The sequence below is a fragment of the Vipera berus genome, assembly GCF_964194415.1.
Source record: "Vipera berus genome assembly, chromosome: 1".
Classification (NCBI taxonomy): Eukaryota; Metazoa; Chordata; class Lepidosauria; order Squamata; family Viperidae; genus Vipera; species Vipera berus.
The window spans coordinates 356,918,308-356,941,484 of NC_138202.1; the positions used below are offsets into that span (position 1 = coordinate 356,918,308).

Sequence of the window (23,177 nt, forward strand, 5' to 3'; positions counted from 1 at the left end):
AAGTATGACTGTAGTTGCTAATTTTGTAACATGGTTAAGTGAACCTGGCTTCCCCATTGATTTTGTTTGTCAGAAGGTCACAAAAGGGAATCACGTGACACCCCACCCCCCAGAACACTATAGCCGTCATAAATAAGAGTCAGTTGCCAAGTGTCTGAATTTTGATCCTGTGACCATGGGGATGCTGCAATAGTTGTGTGAAAAACGGTCATAAGCTACTTTTTCCCGTGCCGTTGTAACTTTGAATAGTCACTAAATCAGTGTTTTTCAACCGCTGTTCCGCGGCACACTAGTTGCCTGGTGTGTCGTGGGAAATTTTTTTTTTTTTTACCTCCCTCCGGAGAAGATGGCCGTGGCCCGCGGCTGAGCTAGACGGGAGGGTGAGTTCTGGCTGGCTGAGCCCTGAGGAGGCTGTTGCCTGTTGCACGGCCTCGGCTGGGCACCGGGAGTTCCCGGTGCCGTAACAACTTGCAGAGGCCGCGGGAGATATTGGTGTGCCGGTCCGGGTCTGCCGGGCCTGACCCGCGGCAGCGGCAACGTTTCTGAGGCCGCCGAAGATGAGTCGGGCGGCGGGGAACCTGGACCTAAAGTGGCTGGGCCGTTCCGAGCGACGGGGCGCCTGGGGCCTGCGGCGGAGTGCCTGGGAACGCCTTCTGAGCCCGTTCGGCATTTTTACTGGGCGCCGAGGCGCCGGGACCCATGGCAGCTGGAATGCTTCAATGTGAAAGAGAGAGAGAGAGGAGGGGAGGAAGGAAAAAAAGCAGGAAGAAAAATTAAAAAGAAATGCAAGTAGCTTCCAGTTTCCACAACAAGTAGAAAGCAAGAAATTGAGAGAGGGAGGGAAAGAAAGTGGGAGAGAGAAAGGCAGGAAAGAAAGGAAGAAAGATAGAAAGAAAGAAAGAGAAAAGAAAGAGAAAGAAAGAAAGAGAAAAGAAAGAAAGAAGGAAAGAAAGAAAGAAAGAGAAAGAAAAATAAATGAAGGAGAAAAATGCAGAAAGAAAAATTAAAAAGAAATGCAAGTAGCTTCCAATTTCCACAACAAGTAGAAAGCAAGAAATTGAGAGAGGGATGGAAAGAAAGTGGGAGAGAGAAAGGAAGGAAGGAAGATAAAGAAAGAAAAGAGAGGGAAGGAAGGAAGGAAGAAAGAAAAGAAGAGAAAAAAGAAAATACAGAAAGATAAATTAAAAAGAAATGCAAGCTTTCCTTTTCCTTCACAGCAAAAACAAACAAACAAAAGCCCCAAAATAAAATAAAATAAAGAGGCTAATAATAATAATAATAATAATAATAAATAATAATAATAATAATAATAAATAATAATAATAATAATAATAATAATAATAATAATAATAATAATAATAATTTGGAAGGGACCTTGGAGGTCACCTAGTCCAACCCCTTGAGAACACAGGCCATCCTCAACTTACGACCGTTCATGTAGCGACCGTGGGGAGGCCCAACGGTGCGGAAAACGGTGGAGTGCCTCGTGATTTTTTTCATGAAACAAGTGTGCCTTTGCCCAAAAAAGGTTGAAAAACACTGCACTAAATGAACTGTTGTAGGTCAAGGACTACCTGTACCAAGGTTCGTAAAAATATCCAAATCTGGGTCTGTATTCTGGCAGAAAAGAATACGAAATGCTACAAGATGGTAGCCATATAAAATAAAGAGATATTTCCAAAGATGATGATGATGATGATGATGATAATAATAATAATAATAATAATAATAATAATAATAATAATAATAATAATAATAATGTTGGAAGGGACCTTGGAGGTCATTAATCCAACCCCCTGCTCAGGCAGGAAACCTTACACCATTTCAGATAAATGGTTGTCCAATCTTTTCTTTAAAAACCCCAGTGTTGGGAGTATTCACCACTTCTGGAGGCAGGTGGTTCCACTGGTTAATTGTTCTCACTGTCAGAAAGTTTCTCCTTAGTTCTAAGTTGCTTCTCTCCTTGATGAGTTTCCATCCATTGCTTCTTGTCCTGCCTTCAGGCGCTTTGGAGACTAGCTTGACTCCCTCTTCTTTGGGGCAACCCCTGAGATACTGGAAGACTCCTATCATGTCACCCCCTAATCCTTTTTTTATTAAACTAGGCATCCCCAATTCCAGCATCCGTTCCTTAAATGTTTTAGCCTCCAGTCCCCTGATCGTCTTTGTTGCTCTTCTCTGTACTCTTTCTGGAGTCTCAACATCTTTTTTATTACTAATGACATTGGGAGAATGAGTAGAAGAAAGGGACCTATTCATACATATACAGGGAATTCTTCACTTATAATCCTTAGTTTAATGACTGTTCAGTTATAATGGCACTGAAAAAAGTGACTTATGACTGTTTTTCACACGACCGTTGCAGCATCTCTCGTGGTCACATGATCAAAATTCAGGTTCTTGGGAATCCATTCATATTTGTGACGGTTGCAGTGTCCCAGGGTCATGCGATCACCTTTTGTGACCTTCTGACAAGCAAAGTGAATGAGGGAAGCCAGATTCACCGAACAACCGTGTTACTTAGTTAACAACCGCAGTGATTCACCTAACAACGGTTGTGAGAAAGGTTGTAAAATGGGGCCAAAATTTACTTAACAAAATAAGTCACACGGCGAAAATTCAGATGCTTGGTAATTACTACATATTTATGACACTTGCAGTGCCCACAATTAAGCCCAACATTTCTGTTGCTAAGCAAAACAATTAGTAAATGTTGCCCCATTTTACATCCTTTCTTGCCACAGCTGTTAAGTGAATCATGGTAGTTGCTAAGTTAGTAACAGTTTATTTTATTTTATTTTATTTTAATCCCATTTATATCCCGCCCTTCTCCGAAGACTCAGGGCGGCTTACAATTTAAGCACAAATCAATGTGCTTAGCAATAGCCTTCATTCTATGTATATGCCTGCTTATTAGGGCTTTCACACACACCCCAGCGGCATTATTACAAAGTCAGCTTATTGCCCCCAACAATCTGGGTCCTCATTTTACCTACCTCGGAAGGATGGAAGGCTGAGTCAACCTTGTTAAGTGAATCGGCCTTTCCCATGGACTTTACTTGTCAGAAAGTCTCAAAAGGGGATCACATGACCCCGGGACACTAACCGACATAAATATGAGCTGGTTGCCAAGCATCGGAATTTTGATCACATGACATGTAGGGAGTAGGTTTTTATACCCTCTGGAGCCTTTTGTTTGGAGTTATTTCCTGTTTCAGGGTTTGTATTTCCTGTGTCAGGTATTCTGACCCGAGTCTGGGTGTGCCTTTCTGGTATTCTTGATGGTGGTGGATTAATCCTATTATGTCCCAAGGTCATATCCTGCTTTCCTGGGGCTGGAGTACTAGATTTTAGGTGTCTTTGTCTTCCTAAGCTTCTTGCTCCAACCCTCCTGATGGTTTACATCTGCATTTCTATAGAACTGGTTTCTGCTTGGGACCAGTGCTTTTTTTGTAAAAAAAAAAAGTGCCAGAACTCACACACATCATACAACCTGCCTTGCCTACCCTACAAGGCTCCATCCAAAAAAGGTGCCGGAACTCTGTTCTGGGGGTTCTATGAGGAAAAAAAGCCCTGCCTGGGACTATTAAGAAAACTGGGCATGCTTTCCTGGTTCTTCCAATATCTTTTTAGGAAATATATTTTTCTGCCCTTTTAATATTTCCTTCTCTGGTGAGCTGACTTCTCACAGTATGTTTTAGCCTCCAGTCCCCTACCACAGCCACAGCCCTGGCTGTGTGAAGCTGGGTAAAAAGTCCTTGCTGGCTTTGCAGCTTGGCCAGCAAAGCACCCAATGCTTGTGCCCATCCAGCCTTGATCAAGTTATTCTATTTCTCCGAGTGTTTTAAGTCACGTAGTGCTGATTCAAATTGTAATCCTTAAACCCAGCGATGTGTACCCCGCAAATTAAGCACCAGGCTTTCCTTGGGCTTCAACAAATAAACAAAGGAGGAAGGGGTCAATTTATTTTCCAAAGCACCACAAGGCAAGACAAGAAGCAACGGATGGGAACTAACCAAGGAGAAAAAAACAGCCTGGAATTAAGGAGAAACTTCCCAACGCTGAGACAATTAACCAGTGGAACAGCTTGCCTCCAGACGTTGTGGGTGCTCCACCCCTGGAAGTTTTCAAGAAGAGATTGGACAAGCATTTGTCTTTAATGTTATAGGTTCTCCAGCTTGAGCAGGGGGCTGGACTGAAGACCTCTAAGGCGCCTTCCAGCTCTATTCTCATCTAATATTTTGATCCAATACTTCCCCATCGACCTCTTGTTAAAAACTCTGCATTCTGCATCCATTTATCCTTTTATTCCCTTGAGCTGACATTTTGGAGGGTTAACCCCCCAGCAACGTGTGAACAGATTCGCCACTGGAAACTACGGGCACGTGAAGTTTCTTAATTTTCCCCTCCTCCGGCTGGTGCCGACTGATGACGCACATCAGACGCGCCCACAGGCCTCTTAAGTGCGCGTTCTAGATCAGCGCGTACGGATTGGTTCGTACCCGTCGGCCCGCCTCCTTTCAGTTGCATTGAGTTCATGCCATCTTCTTCTTTCTCTTGGAATGCTGGGAGGTGTGGCGGAAGAAAAGGGAAGGAGGCGGCTAGAGGCGGGTTTTCTTGTTTTGACCTTCCTATGCCTGGAATTAATATAGAGCTTAGAAGGCAATGGGCTGGAAGGGACCTCGGAGGTCTTCTAGTCCGACCCGCCTGCTCAAGGCAGGAGACACTACAGGTGGTCCTTGACTTACAACAGTTCATTTAGTGACTGCTCAAAGTTATAGCAGCAATCACAACTTCTGAAGTTGTTCCACTGATTAATTGTTCTAATTGCTTCTCCTTAGTTCTAGTTTGCTTCTCTCCTCGATGAGTTTACATCCGTTGCTTCTTCTCCTGCCTTCAGGGGCTTTGGAGAATAGCTTGACTCCCTCTTCTTTGGGGCAGCCCCTGAGATACTGGAAGACTGCTATCATGTCCCCCCTAGTCCTTCTTTTCATTAAACTAGACATGCCCAATTCCAGCAGCCATTCCTTATATGTTGTAGCCTCCAGTCCCCTGATTATCTCTGCTGCTCTTCTCTGCTGCTCTTCTCTGCACTCTTTCTAGTGTCAATTATTGTATTATACTGGGCATAATTATTTAATTCTTTTTTAACTTTTGTATTTTGTATTTTGATATTTATTGCCCTGTACACCGCCCTGAGTCCTTCGGGAGAAGGGCGGTATAAAAATTTAATAAATAAATAAATAAGTAAATAAACTCAATTTCATTGAGGGCCGCATCAGCATTGCGGTTGCCCTCAGGGGGCTGGGTGGGTATGGCCAGGGTGGGTGTGGCCTACTGGGTGGGCGTGGCTAGAGTGCATATGGCCTACTGGGTGGGCGTGGCCAGCTCCACATCGTTCGCATCAAGGGTGCCTATGGGGGCCTGGGCAGGAGTGGGATAGATCTGAGGGTCTCTGGCAGAAGGAGGATCTCTGGGCCAGGGCAGTGGGGGCCGTTCCCTCACTGTTTCCAGGATGGCTTCACGGGCCGCATGAAACCACTTCGCGGGCCGGATCTGGCCCCCGGGCCTTGTGTTTGACATGTCTGTTCTAGAGTCTCAACATCTTTTTTACATTGTGGTGACCAAAAATGGATGCAGTATTCCAAGTGTGGCCTTACCAAGGCATAATAAATTGGTATCAACACTTCACATGATCTTGATTCTATTGCTCTGTTAATGCAGCCTAGCACTGTGTTGGCTTTTTTGGCAGCTGCAGCACACGGCTGGCTCACAGTTAAGTGATTGTCCACTAGGACTCCAAGATCCCTCTCACAGTTGCTACTATTGAACGAGGTACATGCTGTGTGAATGTGGAGAGACACGGAGCCTTGCCAATCTGCTGGTATGCCAACTACAACCTTAAACACGTACCGATAATGAATTATTTTTGAACAATGACAAAGCCAAGAAAGTGCCTTCATTCTGGCAGTTTAAAGTTGCATCTAGACCAGAGGTCTTCAAACTTGGCCCTTTTATGACTTGTGGACTTCAATTTCCAGAATTCCTCAGCCAGGCACGCGGTCTAACTGGGGAATTCTGGGAGTTGAAGTACACAAGTCATAAAAGGGCTAAGTTTGAAGACTCCTGATCTAGACAATGGAAGCAGAGGTAAAAAAATAACTTGAGCCTTAGTAAAATATGACTTTTTAAAATAGTTTTACTGCATTACACAAAAATGACCATGAATGGCTACATTTCTAATAAGAGTTTCTTTGCATTTGTTATGTGTATACACATTTACATCATTCCACTTCAGCAACTAACTATTAATAAAAGATTGGGGTTCTGTTGGTGGCATTCTAAGTATCTGTATTTTTTTTCTGTACAGTGCTTTTCTTACATTATATAGTATGCCTTTCCTCAGAACAGCATTCAATATACTGTGGTGCAACAGAGATTGCAGAAGAAGCAAGAAAACAAGGATGGCTGAGATAAATATGTAATTATTTCAATTACACAGGTATAATTATAGGCTTCCTTGAAGCAAGGTATGGGACTTAGAGAAATACGCTGAGTAACTTTCAAAAAAAGGGAAAGTAAGCAGATACAAAAGACGCTTGGAAAGGCAGTTACAAACACAAAGTAGATGGCGTGATTTTAAAATAGGCATTTTAAATAGGTGTGGACTTCTGCAAGAGAGGTTTCCAGAGAGCCAGTTTGGTCTAGAGCAGGGGTAGGTAACGTTGGCTCTTTTGTGACTCGTGGACTTCAACTCCCAGAATTCCTGAGCCAGCCATGCTGAGGAGAAAGGGAGAGGTTTCCATGCTGAGCCGTGCTGGCTCAGGAATTCTGGGAGTTGAAGTCCACGAGTCATAAAGGAGCCAAGGTTGCCTACCCCTGGCCTAGGCCTAGGCCGCTTTATGACTCGTGGACTTCAACTCCCAGAATTCCTGAGCCAGCCATGCTGAGGAGAAAGAGAGGTTTCCATGCTGAGCCGTGCTGGCTCAGGAATTCTGGGAGTTGAAGTCCACGAGTCATAAAGGAGCCAAGGTTGCCTACCCCTGGCCTAGGCCTAGGCCGCTTTATGACTCGTGGACTTCAACTCCCAGAATTCTCCTGTTGAAGGAAAGGTCTTCATCATGGTTCAGTCCAAGCCAGGAATAAACAACATGGCGTCTGCTTTAGAAAGAAGGTTGCAGTTTATCGAAGAGGAGAGCCAGACAGGAAGATGGCTCTGGAAGAAAAGAGAGCGAGCACATGTAAGGAGTGGGTTTTTATACCCTCAGGAGCCTTTTGTTTGGAATTGTTCCTGTGGCATGAACTTTGACCTGAATTTAAATGTGCCCTTTGGCATCTGTGGGTTAATCCTATTGGGGTATGTAGATTGTAGGTGTCTTTGTCTTCCTAAGCTTCTAGCTGGAGTGCTCCAACTTTGCTGAATGGATGAACACATCTGCATTTCTACAGGGCTGGTTTCTGCTTGGGGGAGGGAGAGTTGGGGCTATGAAGAAAAACTGGCCATGCTTTTCTGCCTCTTTTAAGATCATTTGAGGAAATATAATATTCTGCCCTTTTAATTTTAATTGGGGTTTTTACTTTTTTTTCAGGGATTGATGTAATTTTTTAAAATTGTTTTTAACTTTTGTATTTCTTGTTTTAAATATCCTGTAAACCGCCCTGAGTCCTTCGGGAAAGGGCGATATATAAATCTAATAAAATAAATAAAATAATAATATTTCCTTCTCGGGGGGGGGGGCTGACTTCCCACAACATGTGGTCAGTTTTTCCAGAGCCATCTTTCTGTCTGGCTCTCCTCTTCAATAAACTACAACCTTCTTTCTAAAGCAGGCTCCATTTTGTTTATTCCCAGCTTCGACTGGACTCTGATGAAGATTTTCCATTCAACAGCTGTGAGGGCTGAACAGGCCTAGGCTAAACTCTAGAGAATAAGTGATTACGTTATTCCTTGACTTATGGTACAAGTCATGTGAAAAGTAGTCATAAGTCATTATTAACAGTGACGTTGTAACTTCAAAGTCTCTAAATAAGCTGTTGTAAGTCAAGGACTGCCTTTTTTGTTTTGTTTTCATTGCCTACTTAATTTTTTTATTGACTGTGATCTGCCTTGAGCCAAATCAAACAATATAATTAAATGATTCAGACAATTGAAAACAGTATTTTCTCAGAAATGGTCCACTCTCTGTCATTTTTTGTTTTTTGGCCAACTTGCTAACTATGTCTCTCCATGTGTATGCAGTATTAAAAAAAAACAACCAGTGGAAATCATCAAAATTAAGCCTTTTCCATTTTAAAAAAACCTATTTGAAAGTTATAAACCTAACTACTTGTATTGTCAATGTTGTAACTGTGCAAACCCACTAATTACACCGATTCTTTTCCTGGTAGTCACTAAGCTGTGCTATGCCCAATGGCACTTAATCATAGGAAATTATTTACAGAATGGCTACCTGAAGCTAAAATCCTTAAGGGACAGACCCATTAAATGCTGTAGCTATGTTTATGGGACATGACACATTAACACAAAAACTTGCTCAACAAGGAGGCAGGATCAAAATTGTACCTGCAGTCAGAATCAGCTGGAGCTTTTAAGCCAGACATGAACTTTATGATTCCAGACTTTCCATCTCGTAAACTTGCAAGATTCGTTTTTCTCAGCAAGTATATGTATACATCCGAACTAGATTGTGTTGTTTCTCTGTTGTACATGGATATATGCATAATTTATTGTATTTTTTTGTCATGTTTATGCAGTGTATATTGGAGGTAGTTACCCTCTGAGAGCTATATGCAACGAAATCTCATTTTAATGTATGCCGATTAGAGTACATTTAAAGTGACAATTCTATTCTATTCTGTTCTTTCATTATTCTTTCCTATTCTATTCCATTCCACTCCTTCACTATTCTATTTTATTCTAATTCTATTCTAATTCTATTCCATTCTTCCTCCATTCCATTCCATTCTATTTGGGAGAAGGAGGAAGAGAAGGAGAATATTTGTAGCTAAGGGTTGAAAAGAGGGGTCCTTGGTGCTCTCTGAGTTTGGCAGTTCTCTTGCAGACGCTTCATGACCCAAATAATAATAAATAATAATAAACCTTTATTGTCAAAGTACAACATGTGTACGTTGAGATTAGCTGAGCCTCTCCCCGTGCTCCCTCCCCCCAACACACAGTGACAACAAACCCTCCATCCTACCACACCATGTGAACCAACTACACCACACACCGGCCTCCCAAGTCAATTCTGCATAAATTCACAGAGATTATTTCCCGTTCAAAAGCCTAACAGCCCACGGATAAAAGCTATTTTTCAGCCTGTTAGTACGGCTGGCTATACTCCTATATCTCCTACCCAACTGGTTGCAGAGAGGAGGAGGAGGAGGAGGAAGACTGTGAGGTCCTTGGGGCTCTCTGAGCTTGGTAGTTTTCTTGCAGATGTTTCATGAGCCAACTAGGGAACATCATCAGTGCTACAAGAGAATAGGGGTTGCAGAGAGGAGGAGGAGGAGGAGGAGGAGGAGGAAGACCGTGGGGTCCTTGGTGCTCTCTGAGTTTGGCAGTTCCCTTGCAGACGCTTCATGACCCAACTAGGTAACATGATCAGTGCTACAAGAGAGAGGTTTGCAGAGAGGAGGAGGAGAATATTTCTAACTCAAGGCTTGAACTATGAAGTCCCAGGTGCTCTCCGAGCTTGGTTATTTTCTTGCAGATGTTTCTTGACCCAATTAAGTAACATCATCAGTGCCAGAAGGGAGTGGGGATTGCAGCGAGGAGGAGGAGGAGCAGGAAGGTGGGGTCTTTCCTTGCAGAACTTTCATCACCCATCTAGGTAACACCATCAATCTGCTAGAGCGCCTAGTTCGGAGGATGCAACCTCTGCAAGAAAACAACCAAGCAAGCCCAGAGCGCACCCCCCCCATTGCCTTATTAAAGCAATCCCATTAAAAATCTGCATTTAAATCCAACAAACACAACGGGGGCAGGAAGAAAGGCTGCCACCTGCCCATTTTTGGAAAACAAAACCCCTACATAGAAACCCACCCACCCCCAGAGACGCTATGACCGCCACACCCCAGTACGGGCTTTCCCACAAGCCTAAAACAACAACAACACGTGTCTCCATCCTCCTCCATCCATTGAGGACCCAGATTGTTGGGGCAATTAAGCTGACTTTGTAGTAATGCCACTTGGGGGGGGGGCGAAAACCCTAATAAGCAGGCATATACATAGGAGGGAAGCGGTGGCTCAGTGGGTTAGGACGCTGAGCTTGTCGATCAGATGGTCGGCAGTTTGGCGGGTCGAAACCCGAGTGCTGCGTAGCAGAGTGAGCGCCTGTTACTCGTCCCAGCTTCTGCCAACCTAGCAGTTCGAAAGCACGTAAAAATGCAAGTAGAAAAATAGGGACCACTACGGTGGGAAGGGAACAGTGTTCCGTGCGCATTTGGCGTCTAGTCATGCCGGCCAGAGGACCACGGAGACGTCCTCGGACAAATGCTGGCTCTTCGGCTTTGAAACGGAGATGAGCACCGGCCCCTAGAGTCGGAAACGACTAGCACGCATGTGCGGGGGAACCTTTACCTTTACCTATACATAGAATGAAGGCTACTGCTAAGCTTGTAAGCCGCCCTGAGTCTTCGGAGAAGGGCGGGATATAAAATGGAATAAAAATAAAATAAAATAAATTTCCCTCCCCCCCCACCCCCGCTTCCCGGGCAACCCGGACCTCCAAACTTACCGAACCCCCCACCCCCCACCCCCATTTAGCCTGCCCTAATGGATGACCCACAACCCTAAAGGCCGTGCGTGTGCGTGTGTGTCCCCGTGTCTGTGGAGGTAAGACAGGGGTAGGCAACCTCGGCTCTTTTATGACTCGTGGACTTCAACTCCCAGAATTCCTGAGCCAGCCAAGCTGGCTCAGGAATTCTGGGAGTTGAAGTCCGCGAGTCATAAAAGAGCCGAGGTTGCCTACCCTTGAGGTAAGAGAAGAATTTCAATTTTATTTTTATCTTGATTTCTGTACTTATGATATGTTTTGTTGTTAGCCGCCCTGAGTCCTTCGGGAGATAGGGCGGGATATAAATCCCATCAATAAATAAATAAAGAGAAGAAATTGCACGGCTGTTCCAACGGCAGCCTCCTTCCTCTCCCCCCCCCCGCGACATCCCCCCTCCGCTAAGCGGAGGGCGCGCGCGCCTCCTTCCCCCCCTGCGGGGGGCGTGGCCGTGGGGGGCCCCCTCCTCCGAGCCCGCGCGTGCGGAGAGGAGGGAGGGGGGTTCGCCCCTCCCATTTTATTTAGAGGGCCCTCCGCAAACCCCGCCCCCAGCTCCCCCGCCGCCCCCACCCCCCCCCCGCTCCAGACGCCGCCGCGGCCTGCGCGCGCCAGGCGAGGCCGGCCTCTCCGCGGCTTTTCCTCAGGCGCTGTGAGGGGCGGCGGCGGCGGCGGGGCAAGCTCGGCGCGGACTCGCCCCTCACGCGGGCGGCGGGTTTTTGGCCAGGCCGCGGCGGCCGCCTCTTCCCTCCTCCTCCTCCTCCTCCTCCTCCTCAGCGAGGGCGCCGCCAGCGGCTCCTGCCTCGCCTCAGCCCGGCGGGTGAGGCAAAGCGCGGGGGAAAGGCAGGCGGAGAGCCGCGTCGGCGGCGTCGGCTGGGCGGAGCGACTATTAGGCCCGAGCGGCGAGCATAGCGGCGGCCGTGTGAAGGCAGTTGAGGCCTGACCGCCCGCCCGCCTGCCTGCCTGGTCTGGGCGGCCGCCCGAGCCAGGCAAGATGGCGGCGGTGGAGCTGGAGTGGGTGCCCGAGACGCTCTACAACACCGCCATCTCGGCCGTGGTCGACAGCTACGGCCGGGCGCGCCGGAGGGACATCCGCTCCTTGCCGGAGAACATCCAATTCGACGTCTATTACAAGGTGAGGGGAAGGCCCGGCCCGCCTGCTTCTCCGCCTGGGATGAGACTCGGATGTTGGGGAGGGGGAGGGGGGGGAGAGGACACGCTGGAATTTTGCCCCCCCCTTTTTAGACAAGGGGGGGGAGAAAAGAAAACAGGGAGGGTGACTTACCTCCCACACACACACACGGCCGTTGCCCCCCGCCTCTTTTGCACCCCCAACTTCCCCCAAACCACCACCACCACCATCATCATCATCATCATCGACCCCGGACTTGCAAGCGCCCCCCGATCTGCTGACTTAGCCCCCCCTCCCGTGGCTTTGCACCCCTTTTGGGGAGAATTGCAACCCACCCCCGTGCCTATCTCTTTAGTTTCCCCCACCCCTTTGGTTTGCACCCCCCCTTTGAAGAATGGGTTAGTCTAACAACCCCCCCCCCAGCTTTGGACACCTAGGGAGAATTGCAAACCCTCCCTCCTAAGCTCTTTGGTTTGCCCCATCCCATTTGTTTGCACCCCCCTTTGAAGAATTGGTTAGCCCCCCGCCCCCCAGCTTTGCACACCTTCTAGGGAGAATTGCACACACACACACCTCGTGCCTGTCTCTGGGTTCCCCCCACCCCATTTGTTTGTTTGTCTCCCCCCTATGAAGAATTGGACCCCTCCATCTGACAGCTGGTTGTATGGGCAGCTTTTTTTATTGCATAAAGAAATTTGAAAGATAAGTCCCCTGTTTCCTCCCCCCCCCAAAAAAAATATGGGCCTTGTTTATCCTGCACCCAGTTCTGTCAATTCATGCCAGAATTCTACCAAGAGTCCTTTTTCTTTGAATTCTGGTGTTTCAATGTTCCTGGAAAATGACACTGCTGTAATCCATGCCTTTTGCTTGTCTCTGCACCCTTTTTTTGTGTGTGGAGGAATTGCATCTGGGAGCTGCTCCCATTCACATGTTGTTTTCTAAAGTCACCTTGGGACCTCTCAGCCTTTGGTGGAATTTTGCTTCCTTTCTGGGTTTTTTTGCAATGGGATTGGCCTCTTGGAAATGCCTCTTGTTTTCTGTTCCGAAAAATGATTTGCGTCCATCAGAATAACTGGCTTCATCCCAGCCCATTGCTGCACGATTATTCCCCTTTGCTTTTCAGTTTGCATCCCAGGGATCTCTCTTCTGCCTATATCCCACCCAACTATTTCACTATTGCATCTCAGCTTCCTTGGACATTTTCCCTCCACTCCACTCCAAACCCTCCTCATTTCAACCCTGAGCTACAAATACAAGTAGTCCTCAACTTATAACCATTTGTTTAGTGACTGTTCAAAGTTACAACAGCACTGAAAAAAGTTATCAGACTTTTACGTGATCCCGTGATCAAAATTCAGATGCTTGGCAACTGACTCATATTTATGACAGTTGCAGTGTCCCGGGTTCAAGTGATGCCCTTTTGTGGCTTTCTGACAAGCAAAATCATTTGGGAAGCCAATTTCACTTAACAACCGTGTTACTAACTGAACAACTGCAGTCATTCACTGTGGCAAGAAAGGTTGTAAAATGGGGGCAACCACACTCAGTTAAGACATGTCTCACTTAACAGGAAATTTTGCGTGTACATTGTGGACTACCTGTATTCTACTGTATTGGCTCCTCAAAAGTTTATCCCCACTTCTAAAGTTGGCCAACTTTGATACCCTTTCTCAGTATGTGGCTTCATGATTTTTAAAACTTCCTCCAGAAAACTCCTCTCATTTGATTCTTTATAGTTTATTGGAGAATTTGAGACTTGTGCCTATATGACATCCCAGATTTCCACTCAACTACCCAACTAACTCATTTTTTAAGAGTCATTGCTCAACACATCTGGAGGGCATTGGTGCAGAAAGGTCAATTTAGGAGCTGTGGATACATCCTGTAGCACCCTTACAGGGCTAATTTACAACCTTGCTGCCCATCCCAGCCAGACATGAAATACTGTAATGTCATTGCTTTGGAATCTGTGTTGTTTTTATTATCTTGTGTATTTTTCTTAGAATGCACTATGGTTTGCAATGTATTTTTGAATTGTTCTGGTAAATTTTACCTGTTATAATACAGATAGTCCTCGACTTAACTGCTATTTGTTTAGTGACCAGTCGAAGTTACGACGACGCTGAAAAAAGTCACTTAGGACCTGCTTTCACACTTGTGACCATTGCAGCACTCCTATGGTGACGTGATCAAAATTCAGACACTTGGCAACTGGCATGTGTTTACGAGGGTTGCACTGTCCCGGGGTCATGTGATCACCGTTTGTTACCTTCCCAACCGGCTTCTGACAAGCCAAGTCAGTGGATGAAGCCAGATTCACTTAATGACTGCACGATTCACTTAACAGCTACAGTGATTCATTTAACTGCTGCAAAAAAAAGGATGTAAAATAGGGCAAAAGTCGTGGACGTAAGTCAAGAACTACCTGTAAAGAAGGACTGGTGCTTTTTAAACTTAGGTTTTTGAAGTATGTTCACAGATGGGACTTCATCAGGGTGCTGAGATGGGTGGAATTAATTGGAAACAGTCCTTTAATAGAGAATGTGTGCTTTGGGTGGGGGAGGTTTATACCACATAAAAATAATCATCTGATTGTTTACTGCAGTCCCTGCTTTTTGCTATCTCTGAATATTTTCAGAGCGGGATCAACAGGAAGGCTCCAAGCAAGTTGGGCAATAATCCTTGGTGTTTGTCTAGACTAAAATTCAGTGGCTTTGTTTTTCATATTGGTTACGTAGCAAATCACTTTATTTACATAGACTTTTCCTTTGAAACATAATTCATATTTATGTTCTTGATGGTGGTGGAAACCCTGTTCACCTTCTGTCCATTGGCTCAGTGGGTTAGGCCACTGAGCTTGTCGATCAGATGGTCGGCAGTTTGGCGGGTCGAATCGTGAGTGCCGCGTAGCAGAGTGAGCGCCTGTTACTTGTCTCAGCTTCTGCCAACCTAGCAGTTCGAAAGCACGTAAAAGTGCAAGTAGAAAAATAGGGACCACTACGGTGGGAAGGTAACAGCGTTCCGTGCACCTTTGGCATCTAGTCATGCTGGCCACATGACCACGGAGACGTCCTTGGACAAGTGCTGGCTCTTCGGCTTTGAAACGGAGATGAACACCGGCCCCTAGAGTTGGAAACGACTAGCACGCATGTGCGAGGGAACCTTTACCTTTTTAGAGACAATATGCGGCTTTCGTGTTCAAAAAAATAAGAATATTATTATTATTATTATTATTATTATTATTAATTTTATTTGTGTACCGCCCTTCTCCCGAAGGACTCAGGGCGGTGAACAGGGCAATACATATTAAAAAACAAGATACAAAAATTAAAAACGATTAAACAAATGCCCATGAATAAGTTAAAACACATTAAAATAGATTAAAACAGATTAATAAAACCCAACCCCATCCCATCAGGCCAGGCCAGCTTGTTCGAAAAGGTAGGTTTTGAGATCGCGCCGGAAGGAACGGAGGTCAGGCGCCATCCGGAGCTCGACTGGAAGATGGTTCCATAAATCCGGCGCGCCCACAGATCTTCCCACCTATCTTCCCACCTATCCGTTATTTTCATACACTGGAATGAATGTTTGCATGTTACATCTATCTTAATTTTTCTTCCAGAAAGAAATCTCTCCCATCTTTTTCACTTAGGAGTAACTCTTTAAGGGAGTCCATGAGTTAGTCTCAAGTGCAGGCTATATATCATATGGACAGCAGAATGTTTTAATAATAATTTAGCTAGAACCTCTTGTTGAGGGTTTCTGATTCATTCTTCTCTTCCCTCCACCTGAAAGAGCCCAAAATTTCTGTCGCTAAGTAAAGACATTTGTTAAGTGAATTTTGTCTCATTTATAAAGTGGATCATCAGAGTTGTTAAAATAGTAACATGGTTGTTAACTGGATCTGGCTTCCCCCTTGACATTCCTTCTCCGAAAGCTGCAGAATGTGCTCACATGACCCCAGGACACTGCAACCGTCATAAACATGAGTCAATTGCAAAGTGTCTGAATTTTGAGCACATGACCACAAGGATGCTGCAATAGTCATAAGTGTGAAAAACAGTCATATAGATCACGCTTTTCAGTGCCGCTGTAACTTCAGATGGTCACTAAATGAACTGTTGCAAGTCGAGGACTACCTTAATATGTTTTCTATAATGGATTTTTATCATATAAAACATCTGTCCTAGAAATTAAAATGTTCACGTGATGGGAATGCAGCCTCATTATTTAGAAATGGAAGGATGAACTTTAAGTAAGAGAAATCTGTCTGGGAAGAAAAATGTAAGGTCCCTGCATGCTAACAGAGAGCTATACAGGTGCTAAATCTGATTCCCCACCTGCTCCCCTCCTTACGTTGTCCCTGAATTAAAATTAGAACATTATATAAGGAAAACATTCTTGGAGAGTTGTCATGAAAAAATAAATATAACTCCCACATTTTGACCATGTGCCTGTGTTAAAAGGTGACGGTAGCTTGATAATGCAGCTGCCAAAGAAGTCTTCTCTGCCTTAAAAAAAGTGTTGTGCATTCTTGCTACTTCTCACAGCACATTACTTAGCTTATCAGTATGAGAAAAACAAGCCCTCCAACTTTAGTATGTTTTCATGGGAGTTGTGAATTGCTGACTAAGCAGTTTGCTTTGTGCCTTGTGACATGCAGTAGTTCTGTTTGTGTATGGTGATCAGGCGAGGGGGGCCTCTGGACAGACCACACCAAGATCTGATCCCTCCGCAAAGAATTTACTGGGGGAATCCTTTTGTTCCACGCATCAGATATTAGAATCAGGGGTGCGTCATGCGGAAGCCGTGCCCACCCCATTGCCGGCAATGGCAAAATCGTCCCTATGCGTTGCGTGACATCACATGACGTGAGTTTGACATGTCTGTATTAGATGGATATCTCTCAGTGTTTCTTTCAACATCCAATTCTTTCCGTTTGTGATGTTTAAAGGTCAGATAAATGCTGTGTTTTTTTAAACAGCCAGCAGAGAAGTACAAGAAGTCCTCGACTGATGACCAAAACTGAGCCAAAAAAAAATTGTTAAGTGAGTTTTGCCCCATTTTACGAACCTTTCTTGCCACAGTCATTCAACGAATCATTGTAATTGTTAAGTGAGTTACACAGTTGCTAAGTGAACCTGGCTTTTCCATTGACTTTGCTTCTCAGAAAGTTGCAGAAGGTGATGACTTGACCCCAGGACACTGCAACTATCATAAATATGAGTCAGTTGTTAAGCGTCTTAATTTTGATGACGTGACCATGGGGGATGCTGCAGTAGCCATAAGTCACTTTTTTCACTGCTGTTGAACTTTTGAATGGTCACAAAATGAACTGTTGTTAAGTCGAGGACTGCCTATTCAGGGGTAGGCAACCTTGGTTCTTTTATTACTCATGGACTTCAATTCCCAGAATTCCTGAGCCAGCCATGCTGAGGAGAAAGGGAATAGTTTCCATGCTGGCTCAGGAATTCTGGGAGTTGAAGTCCACGAGTCATAAAAGAGCTAAGGTTGCCTAGCCCCGGCCTATATAAATGATACTCTGAGACAGAGGAATAGTCTATAGCAGACATGTCAAACACAAGGCCCAGGGGGGCCGGATGCGGCCCACAAAGTGGTTTCATGTGGCCCGCGAAGCCATCCTGGAAACTGAGGGAACGGCCCCCGCTGCCTTGGCCCCAGCCCAGGCCGGCCAGGAGCCAATGTACAATTTTGTGGTGGTCATCTATGCTGAAATACATTCAGTCTTAGCTCCACAAGGCCATCTGAAAACAGGGACCAGCCCCTGCCATGTCGGCACTGCCCCCTGGGTGCACGCTGGGGAGGTATCACCCTTTGTGAGGAATGAAGAAATGCACCATCGCCTGGAAGTGGCCAGCACATGGCCCTGCCTACTTTGGGCAGGCTACGGTCTGGGCAGCGTTGCACTTCTCTTCAGATTTGTGCCACCCGGGTCAGCCTCTCAGCGCTGTGAGGAGAACGCCCCGCTGCCTGCCAAAACTGGACAGGCTGGGGGCTGGGTGGCATCGCGCTTCTCTCTGGATTTGCACTGCCTGGCTCAGCCTCTCAGCGCTGTGAGAGAGCGCCCCGCTGCCTGCTGAAACCAGGGAGGCTTTGCGCCGTTTGGCTCAGCCTCTTGGCACTGTGAGGAGATTGCCCCACTGCCTGGCAAAACAGGGCAGGCTGGGGTCTGGGCAGCATTGCGCAGGTAACATCGACTCTCACGCTGCTCATGGCATCCCCTCCCCCAGAGCCCACCAAGCCGGATATGTGAAGTAGGCGAGGGCCACGTGCTGGCCACTTCCAGGCGATGGTGCATTTCTTCATTCCTCATGAAGGATGACACTTCCCCAACTGCGTTTCTTGCCTGTTTTTCTCCCTCCCTCATCTCAAATATTTCCCTACCACTCTGTTCTTAGGAAGGAAGGAAGGAAGGAAGGAAGGAAGGAAGGAAGGAAGGAAGGAAGGAAGGAAGGAGAGGGAGGGTCTGAGGGAACTCCTGTCTTAGTGCTGCCCTGCTTCCCTTTCACCATCCCCTTGCCCCCTCCTCCTGGCCTATTCTGGGGGGTCTCCCATCCTATTGGTAAGGAATCTTTGGATAGGGAATGGGCCTCCCTCTGACTTTGCCCTCGTCCCCATCATGAGCAACCTGGCTAAGGAGAGCAAGCACAGCAGCTGGGTGCCCCCTTGGGGAAGTGGTGCTGGGCTTAGTGCCACGGGTGCTTGAGGGCTGGGCTGGGCATTTGACCTCCGCACCACCATCCAGCCCCCCCCTCCCGGTATGGCCTGAGAAGAACAGTTAGGCTCCTCCACTGGACCATGCCTTGGCACTTGTCCCAGTCTCATCTCCTTCTGCCAGAGACCCTCAGATCTGTCCCACACCTGCCCAGGGCCCCATAGGCACCCTTGACGCAAACAATGTAGAGCTGGCCATGCCCTCCCAGTAGGCCACATGCACTCCAGCCACGCCCAACCAGTAGGCCATGCCCACCCTGGCCACACCCGCCCAGCCCCCCAAGGGCAACCACAGTGCTGATGCGGCCCTCAATGAAATTGAGTTTGACACCCCTGCTCTATAGCATGGACAATACAGATGAATGCCAATTGGAAATGTAATTTGATTAGAAGTGTCAATGAATTACATATATGAGTCTAATGAATCACTCAAAATGGCAGAAGTCACCCAGTTTCTCCAAGCTCAGCCAACATGGCCTTCAGTCCAGGAGGATGGGGGGGGGGTTTACATTCAAATCATCTGGATGGTTTATGTTGGATAATTCTGTACCAGTTCACAAAAGCTTATGCCATGTAACATGAATGCTTTCTGGTGGGGCTTTGCCAATGTTGACCCCTGGCAACTGCCTGGGTTAGTCTCTGCAATTTTCTTGGCAGGGTTTTTAAAAATATTTTATCCGTGTCGTCTTCTAAGAGAGAGGTCATTTAGCTCAGGGCTTTTCAACCAGTGGTACGGGTACCACCTGTGGTACATGGGCACCTGGCAGGTGGTACACGACCATCCTAGAAAAGTAGCGGGGGAGGGGAATGAGCTGAACTAGTAGCAGCACCGCACAAGCCTGAGCAAGAGATGACTGGAGCTGCAGGGCTGTCAGGGCTCAGTGGAAGCGCCAGGATCAGCGCCAGGATCCAGATGGAGCTCGGCACCGATCCTGGCGCTTCTAAGCCCAGAAGAAGCGCTGATCAGCTGGAATGTTACAGCATCTCTCTACATGGCAGGGGTCCGGAGTACCTCAGGGAACACCTGCTGCCGGCATCAACCTCCCTGCGCCCTGTGCGTTCCCACAGAGAGGGACTCCTCAGGGTGCCACCGGTCAGAGAATGTCGATTGGTGGCCCCCAGGGGGAGATCCTTCTCTGTGGGCGCCCCGGAGCTATGGAATCAGCTACCGGTGGAGCTCCGGATGGCGCCCGATCTTCGCTCCTTTCGCCGCGATCTAAAAACATTTTTATTCGAACAAGCCGGCCTGGCCTGATGGGGGATTGGTGGGGTTTTTATTGCTGTACTTTTGGGGTTTTTATAAATGTATTGTATTAATTGTTTTTTAATGGGCAACTATTTAATCTTCTTTTAATATTTGTAGCTTCGCATTTTATTCTTGTCCTGCTCACCGCCCTGAGTCCTTCGGGAGAAGGGCGGTATAGAAATATTAATAAATTAAATTAAATTAAATTAAATCTCCAGGATCTTGTGATTTACATTCAGATGCTTGGCAACTGATTCATGTTTATGATGGTCACAGTGTCCCAGGGTCATGTGAAGTGACCAAAACCTGCTGGAACCACCCAGCAGATGGGGGGGAAATAAAAACCAACCCCCCCCCCACTCCACCCCACCCTGCTGCCAATCCTCAACAGAAATCCTTGGACAGGAGGAAGAGCGCCGCCGGGTGGGCAGGCAGGTGTCTTGCTCGGCTGTGGCTTGGGGGGCACTTTTTTCAGTGCCATTGTAACTTCGAACAGTCACTAAACGAACTGTTGTAAGTCGAGGACTACCTGTACTTCATCGCTGTTTTCCTTTTTTTGGGGGGTCATGTTTTTGACACCTTGCTAGTCGACTGGTGGTACTCGGATGTTGCCATATCCTAAAAGTGATACAGTGGGTGAAAGGGTTGAAAAGCCCTGATTTAGCTGGTTTCATGCCTAAGGTGGGACTAGAAATCGCCCATTTTCTAGCAACTACACCAAAGTGGCTTTTGGTTTATAAAACTACAGGCAGTCCTCAATTTACAACCGTTCATTTAGTGGCCCTTCAAAGTTAATTAGTGGCACTGTAAAAAGCGACTTTACGACTGTTTTTCCTACCTACACTGTTGCTGCCTCCCCATGGTCATGTGATCAAAATTCGGACCCTTGGCAAACTGGCTCATATTTATGAGGGTCACAGTGTCCCAAGGTCATGTGCATCACCCTGTTGCCACTTTCTGACAAGCAAAGCAACAGGAAAGCCAGATTCACTTAACCAGCTGTGTTACTAACTTAACAATTGCAGTGATTCACTTAACGGGAAAGGTCGTAAAATGGGGCAGATACACTTAATAACTGTCTTGCTCGGCAGTGAAAATTTTGGACTCAATTGTGGTCATAAGCCGAGGTCTACCTGATGGGTCACACAACACATTGGACCAAAATGCATTCTGCAAATCTAACCAACTGATTTCATTAAATCAGTCATGGCTGAGTTAACTTTTTAGCTCGTCAGCTAGGATAGCAGCAGTCCAGGATTGTGAGAGGTACGTTTAAATTGTTATTCAGTGGGGAGCTCACTTGCTGATCCCTTTACGTTTTATTTGTTTCATTTCAAAATTAAATTTCAGTATGGTGGAAAGAGGTGGCACAGAGAAATGCCATGAATGCTGCTACTTTTGCAATAATCTTATTATCTATAATAATAATAATAATTATCTATAAACCATAGTTTGCAAAACAAAAAAAATTGTGTGATATGCAAGGCCAAAACCAAACAAACCCCATGCAAACGACTAATGCGCTATGTGAATCAAGCCTTTGTCTGCCCCAGCATTTGTATCCTTAGATTCATTGAACTTATTCTAGAGCCAACTAGATGGAATTGTGTTATCTTTGTTTTTCCAAGAAGCAGGAGGAAAAAAATAATTTCAAAATGTGACTAGGAAGTTGTGAAATAACGCTTGGAAAAATCTGGCAGGATGATAGCGCTGCAGAGGCATTATTTGCAAAAAGGCTACATTAGGAAAAATGAAAAGACAAAATAACCTCTGAGACCATGTCTTCTTCTCAAAAGAACAACATGGAACTGTGATTAAAATGTTTAATCCTGTGGTGGAGCCCGTAGTTTCTTTTCCTGGGAGAGAGCATGAAAGAGCATCACGGAGTTGCTATGCTGTGTAAAATAAATATTGTGTGTGCAGCAGCTTGGTGGGGTTTTTTTTAATTTGGAATATTTATTTACTTTATACTTTTTCTCTCAAAGGGAACAGAGTACGTCATCCAGTTTTTTTTTTAGCAAAGTTGTCTTTCATCAACATGTTGCTCTCATCAAATTCGGTCACAACTCTAATATGATTATCCTACGTCCATGGTGGTGAACGTATGGCACGCGTGCCACAGGTGGCACGCAGAGCCCTCTCTGTGGGCACGGGCACCGTCGCCCCAGTCTTAGGCCTTCAGCTGGGTTTTATAAAACCTTTTTTGCTTTAGGCCTCCACCGCCGTGTGCAAAAAAAAAAAAGTTTGATCAATCAATTTCAACTTCTCGCGGGGGAAAAAAAATCTCGCAAAGTTGGAATTGATTGAACTTTTTAGTCCCACCCAGTCTGCCATTACCACTGCAGCCACGCCTACCCAATGGGTCAGGCCCACCCAATTGGCCACACCCACCCAATGGGTCACGCCCACCCGGCACACGACGATAAATAAGTGGGTTTTGGGTTGCAATTTGGGCACTCGGCCTTTAAAAGGTTCGCCATCACTGTCCTACGTTATCAACTATGGTGGTAAAATAGCATAGCATGGGTAAAATGCAATGTAAAGGGGGTCTGTTGCTTATATGGAAGGGCTAATGCCTGCCTTTTAGTATTTTTTTTTTAATTTGAAGAATTAAAAATAAATTTCTGCGATATCTGGAAGTTGCACGTGAATAAGATGTGTATTTAATTTTTTAAAGATCTTTTTTTATAAATAAGGCAGCAAACATAAAAAATAAAATAAAAAATAAAACATACCTAATGCCCTTCCTGCTCCTTTTTTCACCACAATAACCTCGTGAGGTGAGTTAGGCTGAGGGAGAGAACTACTGGCCCAAAGTTTAGATACATAAAAATTAAATTTGCATTCAGATTCCAGAACAGTAGGTCCTTTTTAACTGCAACCCAGTTTGATTGATATTTTCTCTTTGAGTTAATCCTACTAACATCATTTGCTTCCCTTTAATCTCCAGAACAAATTCGTCTTTTCTGACTGCAACCACAGCTAAGCATAATTAAGCCAGTATTTTTAATCATTGGTTATTAAAGTAATGGCTTAGTTCATACGACATGCTAAGCCAGGAAGCAAGCGGCAATATGGTTTAGTTAGTACAATGTTGGAATGTGACGTAGGCCCCCCCCCCCCCCCCCCCCGGCTTCAAAACATGATTGTTTTTGCAATGTCTGGATTTCTTTTCTTTTTTTGGTTTGAAACATTTTGCCTGCTTATCCAAACAGCTGCTTCATAACTTTGCTTCCTCTCATCTTTGGCCTCCAGGTCCTGCTTTCCTGTGTCAGTTTGGATCCTGGCCTGC

At 45.9% G+C, this 23,177-nt stretch overlaps 1 protein-coding gene across 1 annotated transcript in view; it reads left to right on the forward strand.

Moving 5' to 3' along the window:
* The first annotated feature begins 11,472 nt into the window (after nt 1-11,472).
* The window catches only part of LOC308663923 (amyloid protein-binding protein 2-like), a 55,483-nt gene continuing 43,778 nt past the window's right edge, over nt 11,473-23,177 (forward strand). The window contains exon 1 of the mRNA XM_081320733.1: nt 11,473-11,907. Coding sequence (XP_081176859.1) covers nt 11,767-11,907 — 141 coding nt within the window. The 5' untranslated portion in view covers nt 11,473-11,766. The remainder of the gene's footprint in view (nt 11,908-23,177) is intronic.